At 39.4% G+C, this 18706-nt stretch overlaps 1 protein-coding gene across 2 annotated transcripts in view; it reads left to right on the top strand.

Annotated features, from left to right (window-relative positions):
• The window catches only part of RASA3 (RAS p21 protein activator 3), a 128815-nt gene that overhangs the window by 49352 nt on the left and 60757 nt on the right, over nucleotides 1-18706 (top strand). For both annotated transcript variants that reach the window (XM_051772740.1, XM_051772739.1), the window contains exons 3-4: nucleotides 334-437; nucleotides 12287-12381. In XM_051772740.1, coding sequence (XP_051628700.1) covers nucleotides 334-437; nucleotides 12287-12381 — 199 coding nt within the window. The remainder of the gene's footprint in view (nucleotides 1-333; nucleotides 438-12286; nucleotides 12382-18706) is intronic.

The following is an 18706-nucleotide window of genomic DNA, read 5'->3' as shown; positions in this document are numbered from 1 at the left end:
TCTACCCTTCAAGGCACTGTATGTTAACAAATAATGTAGTCTCTGCCCCCTTTGTTAAGGGACACTTATTTTCCAGATAGAAAGAAGTGCCTGTTCTTTTTTTGCACAGAAATCTTGCTCTATGGGCATTTAAGATATTTAGGAAGAGTCCAAGTGGAACAGTGCCTGAAGGTGCACATTCACTGGTGGGGAAGGCTCTCACAGCCCATAGTGATGTTCTGGATATAAACACACTGGCTCCTCCAGGATACCAACACTAATGTATTTTCCTTTTTTTTTTTTTTTGTGTGTGTGTTTGTGTATGTTTTTTTTTTTTTTTTTTTGTTTACTCAGCCCCTTCTATGGAGAAGACTTTTACTGTGAAATTCCTCGGACCTTTCGCCATCTGTCATTTTATATTTTTGACAGAGATGTTTTTCGAAGGGATTCCATTATAGGTATGTGTTCATAAATTATTACTTTCTTTTCAGCTTAATTCTGTTAGATCATATGTAGTCTTATGACTTGGGGGTCTTGATAGGACTGATGGTGACAGTGATAGGTACTGCTCAGTATTGTCCTTTTTGTCAGCTGACAAAAATGCCTTCAGTATTACATATTATATATAAAAAAGTTGGGGAAATAAGTGCTATCTGTTGTGATAGTAGATGTAGATTGCAGTTTAACAGATTGCATTGTTTAAATGTTGACAACATCGTTTGTTAGTGCTCTTTTTTTTTTCCTTAAATGCAAGGTCTTTAGTCTTGCAGTTTTCCTGGGCTTGTTACACTTACCTGCAAGCAGTATTGTTAAACTATGATTACCTTAATGACTGGCAGAGTAATAGCTACTTGCCATGGATACCCCCAGTATGACAATGACAGAATTTTGTGGAGAGTATCAGAACAAACTATGGCCTATAGAATAGCTCTAAGACTTCCAGTGCCTTCAGCAAGATTTTAGCTTTTTCAGATATTATTTGCTATGCATTTCACCTGCAGCAAACTGCATGACACTCCATTTATGTGTTCAGGGATAAAAACTTTGTATAAGTCTAGTTGTTACTGAGGGAAACAGTTTTCACTTTAAGCCACTTTAAGAGTTTGGATTTTTTTTTTCATTTTTTTATCTCTTTTGAAGTAAGTCATGTATGACTACTGTTTGTCTAATTTCAGTATAACGTGACTGTAGCAGTCAGTGAGATGTATGTCTTGATAGAGCTTGTAGTGAGGAAGTTGTCTGCTGTTGAGCAACAGATTGTATAATGCCATGTATTATTTTAAACTGCATGGGGTGATGGTGCAGATCTCTGTGTATCTTTACGTTACAATAGTTCATAATGCAGTCACAAGCTTTTTCTTTAATTATTGTTTTACATATGAGCTAGGAAACTGGATCATCCTTCTCTTCATGTCCATAAGTAAACTCATGTATATAGCATCTGGCATCCTGGGGAGGAGGGGGTCGGTTTCTGACTGTTGAGTGAGCTTTTGGAAAGCTTTTTGGTCTCTCTAATCTCTAGTTTCCCCTGTACTGTGAAAGTAACACCTCCTTTCTTTCAACTGATGAGTTTTTCATTGTTGAAATTATCTGGTGTCCTGTGTGTCCCCAGTTTTCAGAGGCTGCAGTGACCCATCAACAGGCCATGGACTGGGACTTTTCCTGTTCAGGGCTTTATTTACTCTCTCTCTTGTATCAAGGGTCTCTGAACACTCGATACAAGTCAGACACATGAAATTGCAGATAGTGAAGTGCAAATTGTTTCATTTTCTCCATGCTTCCTAAGCTCGTGTTTTAATAATCAAACTCTGCCATTGGAGGGGAATTACTCAGGAGCTGCTAGAGTAATCTTAAAGGTACTGGGAGCAGTTTATGAAAAGAAGGCCTTGCAGAAAACATAAAAAGACTTTTGTTTGCATGCTTGAATGATTGTTCAGGTTTCTATTTTTCACTGCCTCTTCAGGAAAACACAATGTTAACTTTTGTATGTGTTGCAGAATCCATAGGTAGGCAAACTGCTGTGTTACCATACTTATCCTAGGATCATGGAACGGCCTAGGTTAGAAGGAACCTTAAAGGTCATCTAGTTTCAACCACCCTGGTTGAAACACAGTGAAGTGGACAGTTTGCGCTAGACCAGGTTGCTCAGAGCTCCATCCAACTTGGCACTGAAAGTTTCCAGGGATGGGGCATCCATAGCTTCTCTGGGCAACCTGTTCCAGTGCCTCACCACTCTCACAGTAAAGAATTCCTTCCTAATATCTACTCTAAACCTGCCCTCTTTCAGCTTAAGGCCATTTCCCCTTGTCCTTTCATTAAATGCTCTGTAAAAAGTCCCTCTGCAGCTCTCTTGTCAGCCCCCTTTAGGTACTAGAAGGCTGCTATGAGATCTCCTTGCAGCCTTCTCCAGGCTGAGCAACCCCAACTATCTCAGCCTGTCTTGATAGGAGAGGTGCTCCAACCCTGTGACCAGCTTAGTGGCCTCTTCTGGATTCATTCCAGCAGTTCCACATCTTTCTTGTGTTCGGGGGACTCAGATCTGGATGCAGGACTTCAGGTAGGGTCTCATGAGAGCAGAGCAGAGGGGCAGACTCTCCTCCCTCAGCCTGCTGGTCACGCTGCTTTTGATGCAGCCCAATGGTATAGTTGACTTTCTGGGCTTCAAGTGCACATTGCCAGGTCATGTTGAGCTTCTTGTCCGCCAACATCCCAAAGTTTTTCACTTCAGGGCTGTTCTGAATCTATTCTCTGCCCAGCCTATATCTGTGCTTGGGATTGCCCAGACCCAGGTGCAGGACCTTGTACTTGGCCTTGTTGAGCTTTATGAGGTTCACACGGTCCCACCTCTCAAGCCTGTCCAGATCCACCTGGATGCCATTCCTTCCCTCCAGTGTGTCAACCCCACCACACAGCTTCTTGGTGTCATGGTTGATGTAGCACTAAAAGTCAGAACTCGGGTGTTACTTGTCTACATGGAGACTTTACAGTCCATATTAGCTATTGTAGTCTTTTTCCCCCTTTCTTCCTCTGTCTGTTTCCCTTCTTCCTTATCGCAGGCATGTTTTGAAAAGCATTTTAAAGATGTGGAAGTGTGATTAATAGCAATGGCGAGAAGAAAAAAAATCCAGAATTACTGTCAGTTTGATACTACTCTAAAAGTTCTGCTTGTAATAGGAAAATGTTCTGGAGAGACAGCAGTGCTCTGGAGTAACTGCATGTGGTTATTTTCAGTAGTTCCTCTTGAGCTGGATTCAGCAGCAGCAAAGCTCAGCAGTGGAGTTTTTTTGAGGAAGGGAACTCTTTCATTCGAACAAAGTCTGTAATACTTGAATAGCTGCTCTGTGTGTATCTTCAGCTCAGTCTTAAGACTCAAACCTTTTCTTGAAGAGGCTTGAGCAAGGAAGGTTTAGAAGAGGTCCCTACTGAAAAAGTTTGGTCAGAGTAGTGCTAGAGTAAGCTCTTTTCCACTGAACCACCAAATTCTGCAATTAGGGGCCCTTTGTTTGCATTCCAGAGATCACTTGTTATATTAGGTCATCCTGAGATGCTTCTGTTGAAGAAAATGTGGTTACCCATGCTCATCTAGCTATGACATTTCTCAGAGAAGGGAGTTGGGGGTTTTGTCTTCCATCCAGGAGACTAATTTTAAGTCCATATGTTACTGAGCTTGTGAATTTACCTGTGTGTACTCTGATATGTTTGAGCATCTCTTTGCATTGTTTGTTTGGCTGGTTTTGAGGAGGTCTCAAGACAGAGAGAACAGAGTGTGTATAAGTCAAAATTGTGAAAATTTGACAAGTAGCTATCTTTTGAAAATGGTTGGTTAGCAGAGTTCCTTTAGATTCACTATTTAGTATTTCCAGAACTTTGTCTTGGTGATATAATACTGACTTCCAGGGTGACTGGAGCTCAGAGTAGGCACCCTTTTATTTATTAAAATATGAAGTATAAGTTTGTGATAGTAAGTTCTTAAACTTCCGAAATGCAACTCAGTGTGTGACAGATGAGAATGCTTAAGCCACCAAAAGCGGAAGGTGTGGGAGCGAGAAAATGAAAAACAAGAACTCCCTGAAACCTCTGATGTAAACTTCCGAGGAGAGCCAGAGTCAGAAACTGGAACGCATGTGTAGCAGATATGTTTTGGAACATACTGTATTATTTTGGCATACAGGATGGGAGGATTGTGGAGATAAAGGTATCTTTTGAGTTTGCATGTTTGTTTATTACATTTGCATTTTTTTAATTGAAATTGCTAAGTCATCTAGGATTTTGTTAGCTAAACAGATACAACTCTTGAACAGCTGTGTCTTGGAAGAATCTTGGATGCTGGTTGAAATGCAAATATAATGAAGAAAATGCAGAGCTCTGTGGATCTGAAATATTTTTGTCTTTTTTATATAAAATGTAGCAAATATACAGTTACTGTGAAAGTAAACTATTCTTAAGTTGTTTAATTGATATCGTCTGTTTTGACTGTTACTGGCTAGAGTTTGTATACTGTTACAGTATGTTGAGATGCTTTGACTAGGAAATGTACTACTGAAAGTAATGGTAAACATAATTTAAAATTAGATGTGTTTGTTTCTGAATGATGAAGTAGTAGTAGACCAATTTGCTAGAGCATGTGTATATAGAATAGCTATTTTCCATCTAGTTGTTACAGTGAGAAAAACATTGAGGAGATGGGGATAACTTGAAAAACTGTCAATTGATACCCCTCCAATAATAGCAGGGGGAAAAAAATACCTCTGGCTGGATGCAGTAGAAAGAATATTAGAATAGTAGTGCTGCTACATCAGGCAATGTAAATGTATGTTCTTTAATGATTATTTTGATATTTTTCAGCTTTTTAGATATGGTGAATGAGACAAGCTGTGCTAATAAAGTGGCACCCTTAATAACTCAGCTAGATTTAAGGCAGAAAACCATCTCTGTGCTATGCCGCAAGCTGGTATTCTTGTAGGTGTGTAATGAGCTCAGGCTGCCAGGCTGTGACCTTAAACATACAGATCAGTTAAAAAACAGGAAATGTGCCACACCAAGTCACTTAACGCTGTGGTGAGAGATTAGTTAATATCATTTGCCCTTTAGGTGACAAGTACACAATTATTTATCCTCTTCTTAAATCAGTGTGGTTTTTTCACCCCAGCACTTCATTTGTTTTGGTAACAGATGCATGAACCTGACTTGCATAACATCTGTGTTAAGCAGGAACTGAAAAGAACAAAATGCACCCCCTGTGAAGTTCTGAGGGGGAAAAAGTGCTGCACTGTCCCTGTATTGTACTGAGGAGTAAGAACTTTTCTCTGAAAGTTTGTGGTACTCCTGAGGGGAGGCTTGGTTGCCATGCTGATGGGGATGGAATGGTACTGAATAGAACACAGATGTGAAATACCGAAGCCTTTCAGTGAAGGAGCAGAAAGCCAGCAGGGAGAAGACTAGTGAGTGGTTCTGTTAATTACCTTTACTATAACTTAACTGCTGTAAGTCAGCTTCATAGAGGTTATTAAGCGTGTTCTACATAAAATTAAAACTCTTGTGGCCATTGAATCCTGTAGGTTGTAATTGTCTTCCTGCTTAATACTAGATGAGGTGAAGTAAAGTAAGGCAATAAAACAAATTTGCCTTCGGAGGTAGTTAAACTTAGCTACTCTGGACTAAAGTAGATGAAACCAAATCATAGTTCTTGGAAACTCTTGCAGACTGAAAGCACCTTGGAATTGAAAGTAGTTTGAGGCTTGTTCTGTTTGAGGTGCCTTTGTTAATGGCTACTTCAAAAGCTGAGGAGATGTGTTTATTACCAAACATCAAAGCAAGCCATCTCCTGCTATTAGGTAACTGTTACCAAATGTGGCTGAGGCATCACCTTTTGATTATTGATTTCGAAGAAAAAAATGAAAAAGAATCATCTCTGCTGAACTATGCTTGTTGCTAGCTAAGTCCAGGAAAGATCTTCCGATACAGCATGAAGCAGAAATCAAGATTTCAATAGGAAATTGTGTTATTCTGTTTCTTCTACCTTGACCATGGCTTAGGCAGCAGTCACAACTTGGTTTTTACTGTTTCCGTAATGTACTGTTAGATGACATGGGAATAATACAGCTCCCTATTATGGTATAAATATAGCTACTAGTGAAAGAAAGGAAATGGATGACTGTCCCACAATGACAAGTCTCAAGAAGCTATAAACTAGAATTATCCTGAGGTTATTCTCTACAGTTGCATAGAGAGGCTAAAATAAATACTTTCTACATAAAATAAGTTGTTAGAATGCACTCAGAATACCTTTTAACTTAACAGGTGATCACAAGAGTAGGAAAACAAAATTGAGCTTTCAAAAAGTGATATATTTTCTTCTTTGTCCTACAAGGACATATGTTATAAACAAAACTACTGAGCATAATGTGCTAGAACCTCAACTGTCCTTTTTTTGCAACCTTCCTCCTTACCTAATGACAAATGTTAATATGGTCTGTATGTAGAGTATCACCACAGATCCATTGTCCCATTGCAACCAAACATGGGCTATACCCAGTGTCTTAAATGTATGAACATTTTAATGGCCCAGAGAGTAACTGGCAGAGAGTTGATACCAGAGGTGTGGTTGGATAGGGCTTTTTTGTTTGGGGGTTTTGTTTAGTTGTTTGTTTTTTTTTAACAGGAAGAGAGAGTAGAAATTCTGATGTTAGCCAGGTGAGATCTTCAGAATTGAGAGCAGCAAAACCACCCTGATAAAGGATAATTCATGCAATGCTGCAGCTTTTGACTTTCAAGGGTAGAATCCACAGCCTACTTTTCTCTGCCTTATTAAAGAAGATAAATCCCTCAAAGGGGAAAAATAGATTTAATAGGTGATACTCTTACTGTATTTGGAATAGTTTAAAAAAACCAACCAACCAGAACTGGGGTCTTGCATATCCTATACCTCAGTACTCTGTGTAGGATGCACTGTTGCTGTACTGAAGTGTTCTGCCATTATTGCTGCTAAATTCTTACCAATGTTAGCAGATGGTCTGATAGTGCTTGTGCTTCATGGTGCACTGTACAGGAGCTGGGAAGGAGCCATTCTGCTGTTTCTAAGGCTCTGAAGCCTTAGGTCATCCAAAATTCTCATCCTTATCTTTGTAATTCTCAAATAGGGAATTTGCTTGTTTCATGTTATGGGAGGGGTGACTGAATTTGTGCTGTTCTTGAACAAGGTGGGCATGTAGCCCTTTCTGTCTTGCAAAGTTTCTGTACTTTTCTTTGATGAGACATAACCTTTCATACAGATAATTATAAAATTCTAGGTAGGCTGGAATAGCAGTGGTGCTTCGTGTTTCCAAGGTAATTAAACTTTCATAAGACTCTCACAGCCTAAAATGTTGATTAAAATCGATTCTGATTTGTTCTTAGTCTTCCCAGCTATTGAAAGGAACTTTGTGCATCTTCATATCAGTGATTTTTAAATGAATTTACTGATACAGTGTGTCTGTGCACTTAACGTACTAACATGAAGCAACTTCTGAACTAGCTTCCAGGCTATCTTATTGCTTAATATTGCAGCATATAGGAGACAAAGTAGTCTCTGTTCAGAGCTGAAAGAAGACTGAATTAATTAGGCACTTGTGGCTTTTTAAGGTATGACTCAGACCTAACCCTTTGCTATAAATTAACTGTACTGCAGCCATTGTTAATGGAGGGTGTTGTAGTAAAAAAATATTACATTATATTGTTTCAGCTCGCTTGGCAGCAATATGCAAAGTTCTGTTGTTTTCACTGTGCAGGTATTCCAAGATAAAGAGAAGATACAAGAGCTTCTGAAATGCTCTGGTTTTAGGCTTCTGTTGGATCACTTTTCAGATGGAGCCTTGTGCCCTTTTAAAGTGACGAACTCCTCTCCTTTTGCTGTCTTGACTTCTTTTTCATTAAAGGAATCTTCTATTAGTCTGGCATATGTCCTAAATATTCATGTATCTCAGCTGCAAACTGGCAAATTGTTATTAAAAGGTGAGATATAATCCTTTAACTGATGCTTAAGCCTTTTGTCACCAACAGGTTATCCAGACAGAAGGTAGTTGTATGTAGATGGAGAATGCCTGAGCCAAATTATCAACTCTGTTAGTCTTTGTATGGAGATGCTGACCCTGAATTAACAAGCACGGGCATGTCCAAGGACAAGTTAATGGGCTGCATGGACTTGCCTTGGAAAAATTTTTGAAGCCAGTAGAGGGTTGGGCGTTGAGGGCGCAGTGCTTCCACAAGCACTTTCCCAAGCAGTGTAGCCAGAAATTACTACCCTTCTCTGTTGCATATTTCTGCCTCTGTGCCCAAATTATTGACCTTCTACCATCTTCTGTCTCCTAGCTATGTTAATGTGACTCTTGAGTGTGGAAGCTGTAAAACAGGTCACTTGAAACAACCTGTGTGTTAAAAATACCAGCACCACCCACATGTGACCCCTGAAACTTATTTCTTATTCCCTTCTCTTCCCACAGAATGTTTATTTTCATTGTTTGGGTTTTTTTGGATTCACCCAATTTCTTCAACAGTTTCAGTACAACCTGCTGAGAGGACAGGGGTGTATGGGTGGGGAAAGTGGGAGGCTCTTAAATCGGTTGGTACCATGGATTGTAAAGTGTGTTTTGCACCCTTAAGACCATCAGGGGCTTAGGTAATAAATTTACTCATCCCTGAGCTGGCTGCTCAAGTAATGGGTTACTGGTATATTGTTTTTTCCATAAAGAGAGATTCACAGAAGGAAGGGGTCAGACGTGGCATATTGCGTCTTTGTTTTGAACACAGGACTTAGGATTTAAATGTACCAGTGAAGATCTGTTCAGTCTGAAGTAGGGGGACATAGGAAAATTGGTGCCATATGGGTGAAAAACATGCAGGAGTGTCTGAGGTTTTACTACCCTCCTCCATTCTGAGGTCTGGTGAGTGTCAGGCTTCAGAAGGAAATTAGTTCAGATGAGAACAATGCTTTCATTGCTGGTCTTACTGCTGAGAATCTGATTTTTAAAAATGTAACTTAACTAAGTTTTGAAATTACACCATATACTGTTCAACATGTTCTCCTGTTTCCTGCCTCCTCCCATACAGTATCTAAAGGCTTAAACAGACACAGACTCTGCAGCCTGGGGCGGCCCTTAGGAAACCAGCAGGAGTGGCTGGGTGCCTCAGGTGCAAGATTTAGAGTTTCTCAATGCTGTCTGGAAGCCACCCAAAACTTGAGAGAGTGCAAGACAATGTGCTCACGTTTGGGAGCACGCTGAAGAACCACAAAGAGGAAAACGTCCTGTAAATGAGTGGTGGTAAACCTTTCTGACCTCTTGTGTCAGGTTTATCTTCAAGCAGAATTATAGGTCCTTATTGTGTAGTGTCAGGTCAAATGACAGGTGCCAACAGCTTGTAATTATTGACCTGGATTTAACCTAGTTCTGGTGAGGCTACAAGTTGTTTGAGCCAGGTTGGACATAGGTCAGCCAGTGGCAGAGCAGTAACTGTGTAGAGTAGGGCAAGGACCTAACTGCTCAGCACCTGCACTGTGGCTTATGTGGATATGGTGAGGAGGAGGGGGAGGAATGTGGGCTGGATGAGCATATGGAGTTGGCTGGTGCAGGTGAAAAGTTAATAACAGAAAATGTGAGGGACGCTCCTGTACACAGAGAACTGTTTAACAGGGCAGATCAGACATTCTGCCCTATCAGTAATGTGTCTTTGTATATGTTTAGAGTGGTCAAAGTGTAGGCCCCTTTTTACTGTCCCTTCCCTTTTTTTTTTCCCCTAGTAGAATTTTCTCCTTTGTGAATCATTTGGTATGCAGTGGAAGCCCCTGGATTATAGCCAGCCCAGTCAATAAGTTTCAGTCATTAATAAGACTTGCTTGTGTGCAGAGCAAACAGTGCTGTTCAAACAGTTTCCTAATCAAAACAGTTGTAGCACCATGTTAACCCTCTCAAAGCGGGAGGCATGTGCCATTACCTGTGAACACTTTGTACTGCAATTATGTACTGACTTTGTGGGCAGACCTATCTGGGTTGTCCTGCCACCCTTGACAGAGAGCAGTGGAACTCCCTGCTGAAAGGGGGGGCAGTGATCACACCATTTATGCTATGTACAGGTGCAGATACTGCACCCACCTTGAGTTTTCTGCAAGGATGCTCCCTGCATGGGAAGTGACTGTGAACGAGACTGATGTAGGTGAGGGTGTTTGGCAAGCGCGTGCAATGCTGCAGTCGGGTGGAGGATTTCTGCAAGAGATTAAAGGGTACAGTGAGGATAGCAAGCAGTGAAAGTAAACAATTTCAGTTAAAGTCCAAAGCAATTATTGGAAGGTCATGCACTCAAATGTATTTCTCTTAAAGTGTTTTAGAGAAACTAGGTTCCCCACTAACCAAAACACAGACATCATCACCTAGATTCTCAGCAGCATAACTTGGTGTCTCCTGTTCAGCACAGTTCAGATGTCTTATTTACCATTTCTGCCATATTATTTTGTAGGTTTGTGTAATTACTGCTTTTCTAAGAAGTCTCAAGTCACTTGCTCTGCATATCCAATAAAGAGACTGGTAATGAATCTACCATGTTAATCTCTAGTTAAATGTTTGACAGAAGATGGATCTGGTAATCTCTAAAGGACAAGCCAGTAGGAGAGTGCTGAGAGCAGAATGAGCAAGACTTGGGAGTAATAGATCAGAAGTTCTGTGGAAGCTAGAGCAGAAATCCTGGCAGATACTAGGGAGGGCAGCTTCAGAAGGAAGGCAGAGTACTTCAGAAACTGGGACTGGAAATCTGGAAACTGTCACCAAAGCAGCCCGACAGAAGAATGCAGCAGCAGCATGGTATGAGAAGCAGCCCAGCAAACAGGAGGGCTGGGTGAAACCATCCAGCAGCAGCTAAAGGAAAAGGCCATAATTTGAGGGAATGCTGGTGTGTAACAACTTGCTGCTGGGACTGCCATAAGCTTTCAGATTTCAGAAGGGAGAATGCTTTGTGTTTGCCATTTTTGTAGTCTTCCATTGTGTGGGAGTTTTTTGTTTGGGTTTTTGTTTGTTTGTTTTGTTTCATTTTGGTTTTTTTTTTTAATTTATTTCCTTTGTAAATGTGTTCTGTTAACATTTTCTGAGGTAACATATTACTAATGTCTGGTCAAACTGAATGAATTTAGGAAGCCTTTGAAGTCTCTTTCCCACTAGGACTGTGATTTTTTATCCAGTGGTATTTGGGTAAAGAAACTGTGTGTTTCTGTAGCAAAGCAGTGTTTGCAAACTGTATGTGAGCAAGTCAATGTCTCTGACTGTCCTGGATTCTTTCATTTTGAACATGCTGCTTTGCTCAGTGCCTGGGGAACCAGCCAACCCAAAGCTTCTCTCTGAGAATCACGTGCTCCTCAGGCATGCCACGCTCAGCTTTGTGTATACAAAGAAAGACACTTGGAAAAAGTTTCATTGCTTTGCATAATGCCTGAGAGAGACCAGGCAAGACAAAAGTTTCTACTCTATGTATATATTAGTCCTTGGTATTCATGTACATTAGTTCGCAGCGTGGAACAGGCTCATGGAGCAGGTAGTGAGTTACCCTCACTACCAAAACAGCTAATTTGATAGGGATAAGAGTAGTGAAAAAAGGTGAGAGTGAAAGGTCTACAGTGTTTTTTGGGGTGGTTTGGTTTTTTCCTCTCTACGGTCAGAGGTGGTACTTGGGTTGCTCTGTGTTGCAGAATCAAACCCTTAAAAAATTTGAGTGAGGGAGATGAGTCAACAGGGCCTCAAAGTGCAGATCTGGGAATCTGTTAGGACTTGACATCCCTAGTTGTTGCCCTTCTCCTACAAATCTATGTAGTGAAAAGCCTTACCCTAAAATGTTGTTAGCAATAACCCATGCATGGAACTTTATTTTGGGATTGTTATGGACATCTACCTCAAAAATCTGTCTCCAACAGTTTCCAAGCTTTTCTTCCCACAAGTTTAGTTACATGTCAAAGAAATAAGAATGATGTTTTTACAATAAACATACTTACAAGCTTGTCTGCAGGCCCCAGTGCTTCACTCTTTTAGGTGAGTATGATGTTAGGAATTTGAAGTCATTCACAATGTGAAGTGGAAAAAGATGCTTATCAGAATTGTGCCATCATTAATATTGGGCTCATCATTATGTACTGTGTAAAGGAGAATGCCCAAAAAAAATCTTTCCTTACTCTAAAGCCTTTCTTGAATAGGACAGTCCTTAAATCATTGTTTTAAAACTTGGTTTTGATGGAAATGTACTTTTGGGGAGCTACAACGTTATCTTAAACTATGCTTCTGTTTTGTTTTATTTCCAGGAAAGGTAGCTATACAGAAAGAAGATCTTCAAAAGTATCATAACAGAGACACTTGGTTTCAACTACAGCATGTTGATGCTGATTCAGAAGTACAGGTGAGATTGTTAAGGAAATATCTTGGCAAAGGAGTATTTGTAACAAGGTCATGGCAGCTTTATGGGTTTCATAGCTCTAGGACAGATGTGTTGTTTCTCTACAAAAAGGAAGTGTTGCCCATTAGTATGGTTTAGGTTTTGGTGATAACCACAGGGTGAATTACAAGTGTGCATAAATCAGTAGGGATCAAGATTCTGCCTACAGGAGTAAATAAAACTTTGTGAACTATCAGGGTCACTGATTCAAGGAAGGGTGTGTGTATCTCAAGTATCAAATAACTTCAGGCCCTATAAATGACTGTTGATTCCTCAGGAAGTGGAGCCATCTTGAAAGTAGTATCTTCAGGCACTGTTTTAAAAAGTTATGTTGGCAGGTTGTCACAAGAATTGCAACAAGTACATCTCAGACATAAAAAACACTCCTTACCAGATTTCTAGGCCGTGTTCCAAACAGTGGGAATGCTGATAATTGTATTGCTTCAGCTTTATTTAGGGTTTAGTACTTTGCAGATTTTTGTACACAGCAAGACTCCTCTCTTTTTTTGTATTTAACCTCTCTTCAAGCGGATTCTATTTTCTGTTATGATATTAGATCTTGTGAAAACAGTCATTACAACAAAGCAAGAAATTAAAATGATGTAACAGGATACCAAGCCAGTTGCTTTTTTTTTTTTCCCCTCTAAGTATATATTACAGATCCCTTTTGAACCACAATATTTGCTTAGGAGGCCACAGATGTAAATGTCTGACCTGTGCAAAAGTCTCAAATAACTGAGAGGGGAAATGCTGCTCAGGTACTGCCACGTGGTAGGGTCGGACACGGTGTCTTAGCTTTTCAGTCTGCGTGCAGGTCTGCACATACCAAGTTGGAAAATGACACTTAAAAAGCACACACATTCCAACATATAGTGTGGTTATGTGTGGTGAACTGGATGTGAAAGTACATTCAAGGTTAGATTTTCTTTTTATTTGGAGAGACAAATAATACACCGTTGTACATGTGATACAAAGAAAGCCTCATGACAACCTGTTCAGACTGTGACTTTCTCTTGAAAAATATTGATCTTCTTTAATGCCACATTTCAATATCACTGGTAATGGAAAGGCTTTTAAGAGCCTTTTAACTTGGAGATCTATTCTGTTTACTCTGTTTTCCCTGTCTTCTTACCCCAAAGCCTCTTATGACACTGCCTTTAGAACAGTAGATTTAGTGTTTATTTCCTGTAGGATAAGAAAACTTTCCCTTTGTAATTTATCAGCTGAAGAAGGCAAATATTTGGATAAGCTTCTGCATTGTTTATTTGGTTACAATATTTACAGAGTGAGTTTGTGGAAGCTTTTTAGACTGAGGTGCTTTCTAGGACAGCACTGGTAATATAAGCTGTGAACTCATAACAAAAAGCTTTGCAGGCAGCTCTAGCTTTTGGAGGGATGAGGAGCACAATATTTGCTGGAAAGCGTGTTCTCTGTAATTGTTTGTACAGTTTATCACTTCCGCTATTTGTATCTTTACAAGAGCCTGACTGTTAAAAGCTCTTTCTGGGCTCCATGATAAGAATTTATTACAACTAATGTAAATATGAACAGTTCTCTGATGATTTTATCCATTTACTTAAATATTCTTTGGTCTTTATGTTAGGAAGTCTACAAGAGGGCTTTGTTTTTCCATAATACCGGAAGCAAATTTGTAAATGTTTCGTATGAGTTCTTATGCAAGTGAAAATAGCCAAATTAAGTATTTTTGTGTTTTTCTGTTTTTACATTTGCAGTGTCTCAGTTGTTTTTCTAAACACTTTTTCATTTATAAGAGAAAAAAGGAATACTTGTGTTAATGGTAGGTATTTATGCAGCATTACTCAGTTTTTGTGCAATTTTAAGGAAAATAATTTGAGAAATTTTTAGTGAATTGAAATTTGCAGTGAATCATGCAAATATTAGTAGTACAAAAGCAGTTTTAACACTATCAGTTTTATCATTTGAGCAGTTGTTCCCATTTGCCTTATAATCTAGTGGATTAAACATCAAGCTGTGTGCCAGGGAACTCATGCATCTTCTGTTTTTGTCAGACAGTGGCCTTAATACTATTTTCCATGTTGTAGAGCACTTCATGGCTATTTAGTTATGCATCACAGCACCGTATTGAGGTAAGCTACTGTCACTCCAACACTTGGAATACAGTGAGAATAAATGTCAGAAAGAATGTGACTTGCTTGAGGTCATACAATCAGAGTGAGGAATTAAAAAAGAAAAAAGAGACCAGGTTTATAATTCTTTCTAATTCATTAGGCCATGATGTCAAAGAAACTGAGTGACAGTGATAAGCTGTGTAGGACTTTACTGCATACAAAGCCTGAAAATATTCAGATTTTAAGCAGACCAGTCAGCACAGTCAGAAACTCAAAACCAGCTTAAAAACAACGGATTGTTGAAATATTAGTGATATTGGATACCAGGGTTCTTGTGGCCCAATTCCAAGACATATTTAGCCTCATTTTTTCAGAATAGAAAGACTGATTTGAAATTATGGATAATAAATTTGTGATGTAAGAACTGATATTTTGAGCTATCCGGAGTTTAATGAGTAGAATTAAAAATTTTGTTCAACATGGTTTATACTTCACTTGTGTGAGTTCCTTTACATTTAAAAAATCAATATGTAAGTGTTAATGTCATATAACCTTGTTGAACTTTGTTTCCGAGGTGTTTAGCTCAAGGCTTTTTTAATTCAGTTTTATGGTTTTACAACATTGCTGATTCTTGCTGTCTTATAAAGGTGCTTTGTATTGTCAGGAGTGAGATTGACTTCATAAATTTTATTGCAGGTAGGGCTGTTACTGACAGCAGGAGTGCGTTAACTGTCAGACTACACAGATGGTTTAATGCCACCTCCGTTTATTGCTTGACAGCAAGTAAAGGAGTCTGGCACGATTGCTCATCTTGAGGAAGAAATGAGGGCATTTTCTGTCTAGGCTAAGTGACTGCTAAGAGCCCTGTGACCTCAGCACTGATGCTGTTTAGTCTCACATGAGCAGCACAGGTGGGACTGTGCAGCTGCTCAGCCCACAGATGCAGATCAGGCATTACCACCAAAGGCATGCCCTTTGTGGTTTTGGTTCATTGTTTGGTCTTGCAAACCTGCCTATTTGGGATAACTATCATCATCAGGTGCTTCTGAATTTCCCTTCCTTGGGCAATAGTAACATTCAGAACCGAAGCACTTTGTCATTCATCAATGGATTGTAACTGCCCCTTGAGGTTGACAGAATTCATCAATACCCCCCCCCATTTTACTGGCTGGTTTTGCTCTCACTAGTTTGAAAATGGCATATTGCATAGTCTACTCTTGTCCTGAATGCTGTTTAGATATAACTGGGTGATGACATAAGTTGTGCTCTAGGTGCTTAAGTTTGAGCAGCTCTGTGGAGAACAAATTATGAAACTCCAGCAAAATTGTATTTGTGTTTGGCATACAATATGAAATTACATGATATGTGAATATTTCCTTTTTAAATACAGACTAAAGCATTAAATGTGAGTAGGAAGTTTTATTATACAGAGTGCAGAATGAAAGTTAACAGCAGCTGCTAAAGCATAATTTATGGCTTAACTTTCTGGACTGGAAAACTTGTTCTAAAAGTATGAAGCTATAACCAAGTGGGTTTGTGCACATTTAGTTTAAGGAATTTTAAGTTTCCATCTTCTGAGGGAGCCTACCTCCTTCTCAGTGGGATGGTACTGTGCCCAGAGCTAAACACCCAGTGTCTGACAGTACAAGAGCCCAAGCATTTCAGTGAAAAATAAAACAGGAATTAAGCCATTACTGAAAATGGTTTATCTTCTGTATTGAAATAGACTATGAACAATCAAGCATCTTCAGCTGGAAGGGAGGGACTAACAGCAGAAGAAACAACTTTCTAAGGTCTTTGAAGTCCATAAGAGCATGATGTTGCACACTTTCCATGGGACCTGTTTCTTTTCTACTAGTCATTTGTCTTTCAGGATTTGCGTTCTCATGCTTTTTGAGATCTGGAAGCAAAAATTGCCCTGCTGTTGTGTGTACATCTCTTTTGATCCATGAATGTTTGCCTTTTCTTCACAGAAGGAAGTTTACCCAACAGTAACTGATTCAGATATTTGCCTAGGGCTGTAGATGACAGATGCTCTCAGTGGTCCATGTGTTCTCAGCGGAATTTAAGCCCAAGTGCACATGCAATCTCTAAAAGACCTTTCCTGTTTTAGAATAGTTTTCCCCTTCATTTTTTTTCACAGTAATTTCGTAGTTCAAGTCTGTTTTGTGAAGTTTGGGCTCTGCAACCTGAATACCCTTTGTGTGCATGTAATCAGTGGAGTGGTTAAAGATCCAGAGATATTCCAATTAATATTGGTATACACCAGCATATTCCAAACCATGTAGTCTATATATGCCAAAGCAGGGGAGAAATGTAAGAGGAATTAGATCATTCTGACATGTTTTCCTGTCCAGGCTCTTGTTTTAAAAGTTCCCCTTTTCAAGTGTGCTTTAGTTACTTCCTCCACAGCACTGACAAATGTGAAATGGTCATATCCTCATACAGCTGAGTTCTCAGTTCTAAATGACAGAGTGCTTTTCCAAAGCCAGTCATGCTCAAGGTCTTATGTGAAACTCATTGTTGGGGCAAAAAAAGTCTGACAAAAACTTGAAAATTGCTCATTTCCCTTTCCTTCTCATAAGAACTTTAATGTGTCTGAAACATAGCTATTTGGCTATCGACTTAAAAAAAATAAAAGACATGTGAAGGGCAGATAACCAACACTGAGGAAGCAAATTGTCTCACATTTTAACCTTCTGCACTCAAAGCTTTGTGCAAAAGATTTACTGATGTTAAGTACTTTCTTCAGACACCAGAAGCCCTTCACCACATTAGCATTTTGCCTACATAGGCCTTTGACTATTGTTGATTTAAACATGCCTATTCCTGAGTATGGACTGATATGAGTGTCATGTGGTGTACGAGACTTCATTAGTGGAAAACATTACTTACAGGTATGTTTGGAGAGTACATCTAAAATTCTTTTGTTGTGCTGGACATCACTACTGGCTCTGAAATGCTGCCTCTGTATTAGGCAGAAGAATCTATCCAGGGCACTCTGTGTTCCTCAAAAAAACCTTTCCTCCTTTGTCATAACCTTCCCATTGAATGCAGAAACTTTATCCCAAGTGTCAGGCTTCATGAATGAAATCTTGGCCTTGCCAGGGTGGGAGTTTTGCCACGTGTTCATCAGAGCCAAGGTTTCACCACAAGCTTTTGAATTAGCTCTTCTTCGTTCAGTCCTGTGTGACAAAGAAGTTTATCGCAGAACTGCAAAGGAAGCTGGAATTGTATTACTATGTTATTTTTTTCACTCTACCTTCATAATATTGTTTCCACAGACTCTTGCATATCTGCCCACTTCCTGTTCTGTGTAAATCAATGCTCTTTATATTTGTCAAACAAATCGTGTTGAACTGCAATGACTCTGATGCTAATTGTTATTTAAGGATATGTATTTGAAGATGGACAAGGTTGAGCAAATTATCTTTAGGAGCAACTGTATAGGGCTGTTTCACTTCAGTGATTGATAGAATTACATTATCTGTTGAACAGTTAAGAGCATTGCATGCTCACTGTCCAACACTGATATTTGCTATCTTTGTGTAAGTATTTAAATGCTTCTCATGTAAAGATGAACCACTGACGCATTTTGTACAACCTATTGTAAGCATGGGTATATGCAAATTGTAAAAAGAAGTTGCTTCCAGGTTTGGTATCAGCTTTTTACCACACACAGGAAATAAATGGGTGTTACCCTCTATTTTGTGAACAGTGGCTCTTAGGTTTCTATCTTCTAGTTATTTTGAAAAGAGATGAAATGTCTGTTTCGATAGGGTGGGGAGTTTCTCAAGGCTAAATGCCTACTGACAAAATTATTTCAAACAACTGAGCCATGCATCAACAATGGTAAATAATGTTTGTGATAAAGGAAAAGACCAGCTATCGACCAGATCCTGCTTTGTGGCAAGACTTCCGCCCTATGTGACTGTAAGAGTGGAGCATTGAGACTTAACCCCACAAAGGACTAAGACAGTCAGTCAGGTTTTGGTCTGTTACTCTTCAATAGCTAGTCTGTAACATGGCATGTGGTAAGGAGCACCTACTTCTGAACAATATTTATGTGGTTTTAAAGTAGCATACCTGGATTTTCTATCTGCAAAACACAATTTGTCTGGGGAAATTAAAACCTTTCATTTACGCTATCTACATATTGTATCTCATCAAAGTATTTGAGAGGAAAACACAATTGATTA

The sequence above is a fragment of the Manacus candei genome, unplaced genomic scaffold, assembly GCF_025592945.1.
Source record: "Manacus candei isolate 608988 ecotype Guabito, Panama unplaced genomic scaffold, ASM2559294v1 h1tg000159l, whole genome shotgun sequence".
Taxonomy (NCBI): domain Eukaryota; kingdom Metazoa; phylum Chordata; class Aves; order Passeriformes; family Pipridae; genus Manacus; species Manacus candei.
The sequence above is the reverse complement of the archived record's forward strand: the minus strand, read 5'-3'. Positions and strand labels throughout refer to the sequence as shown.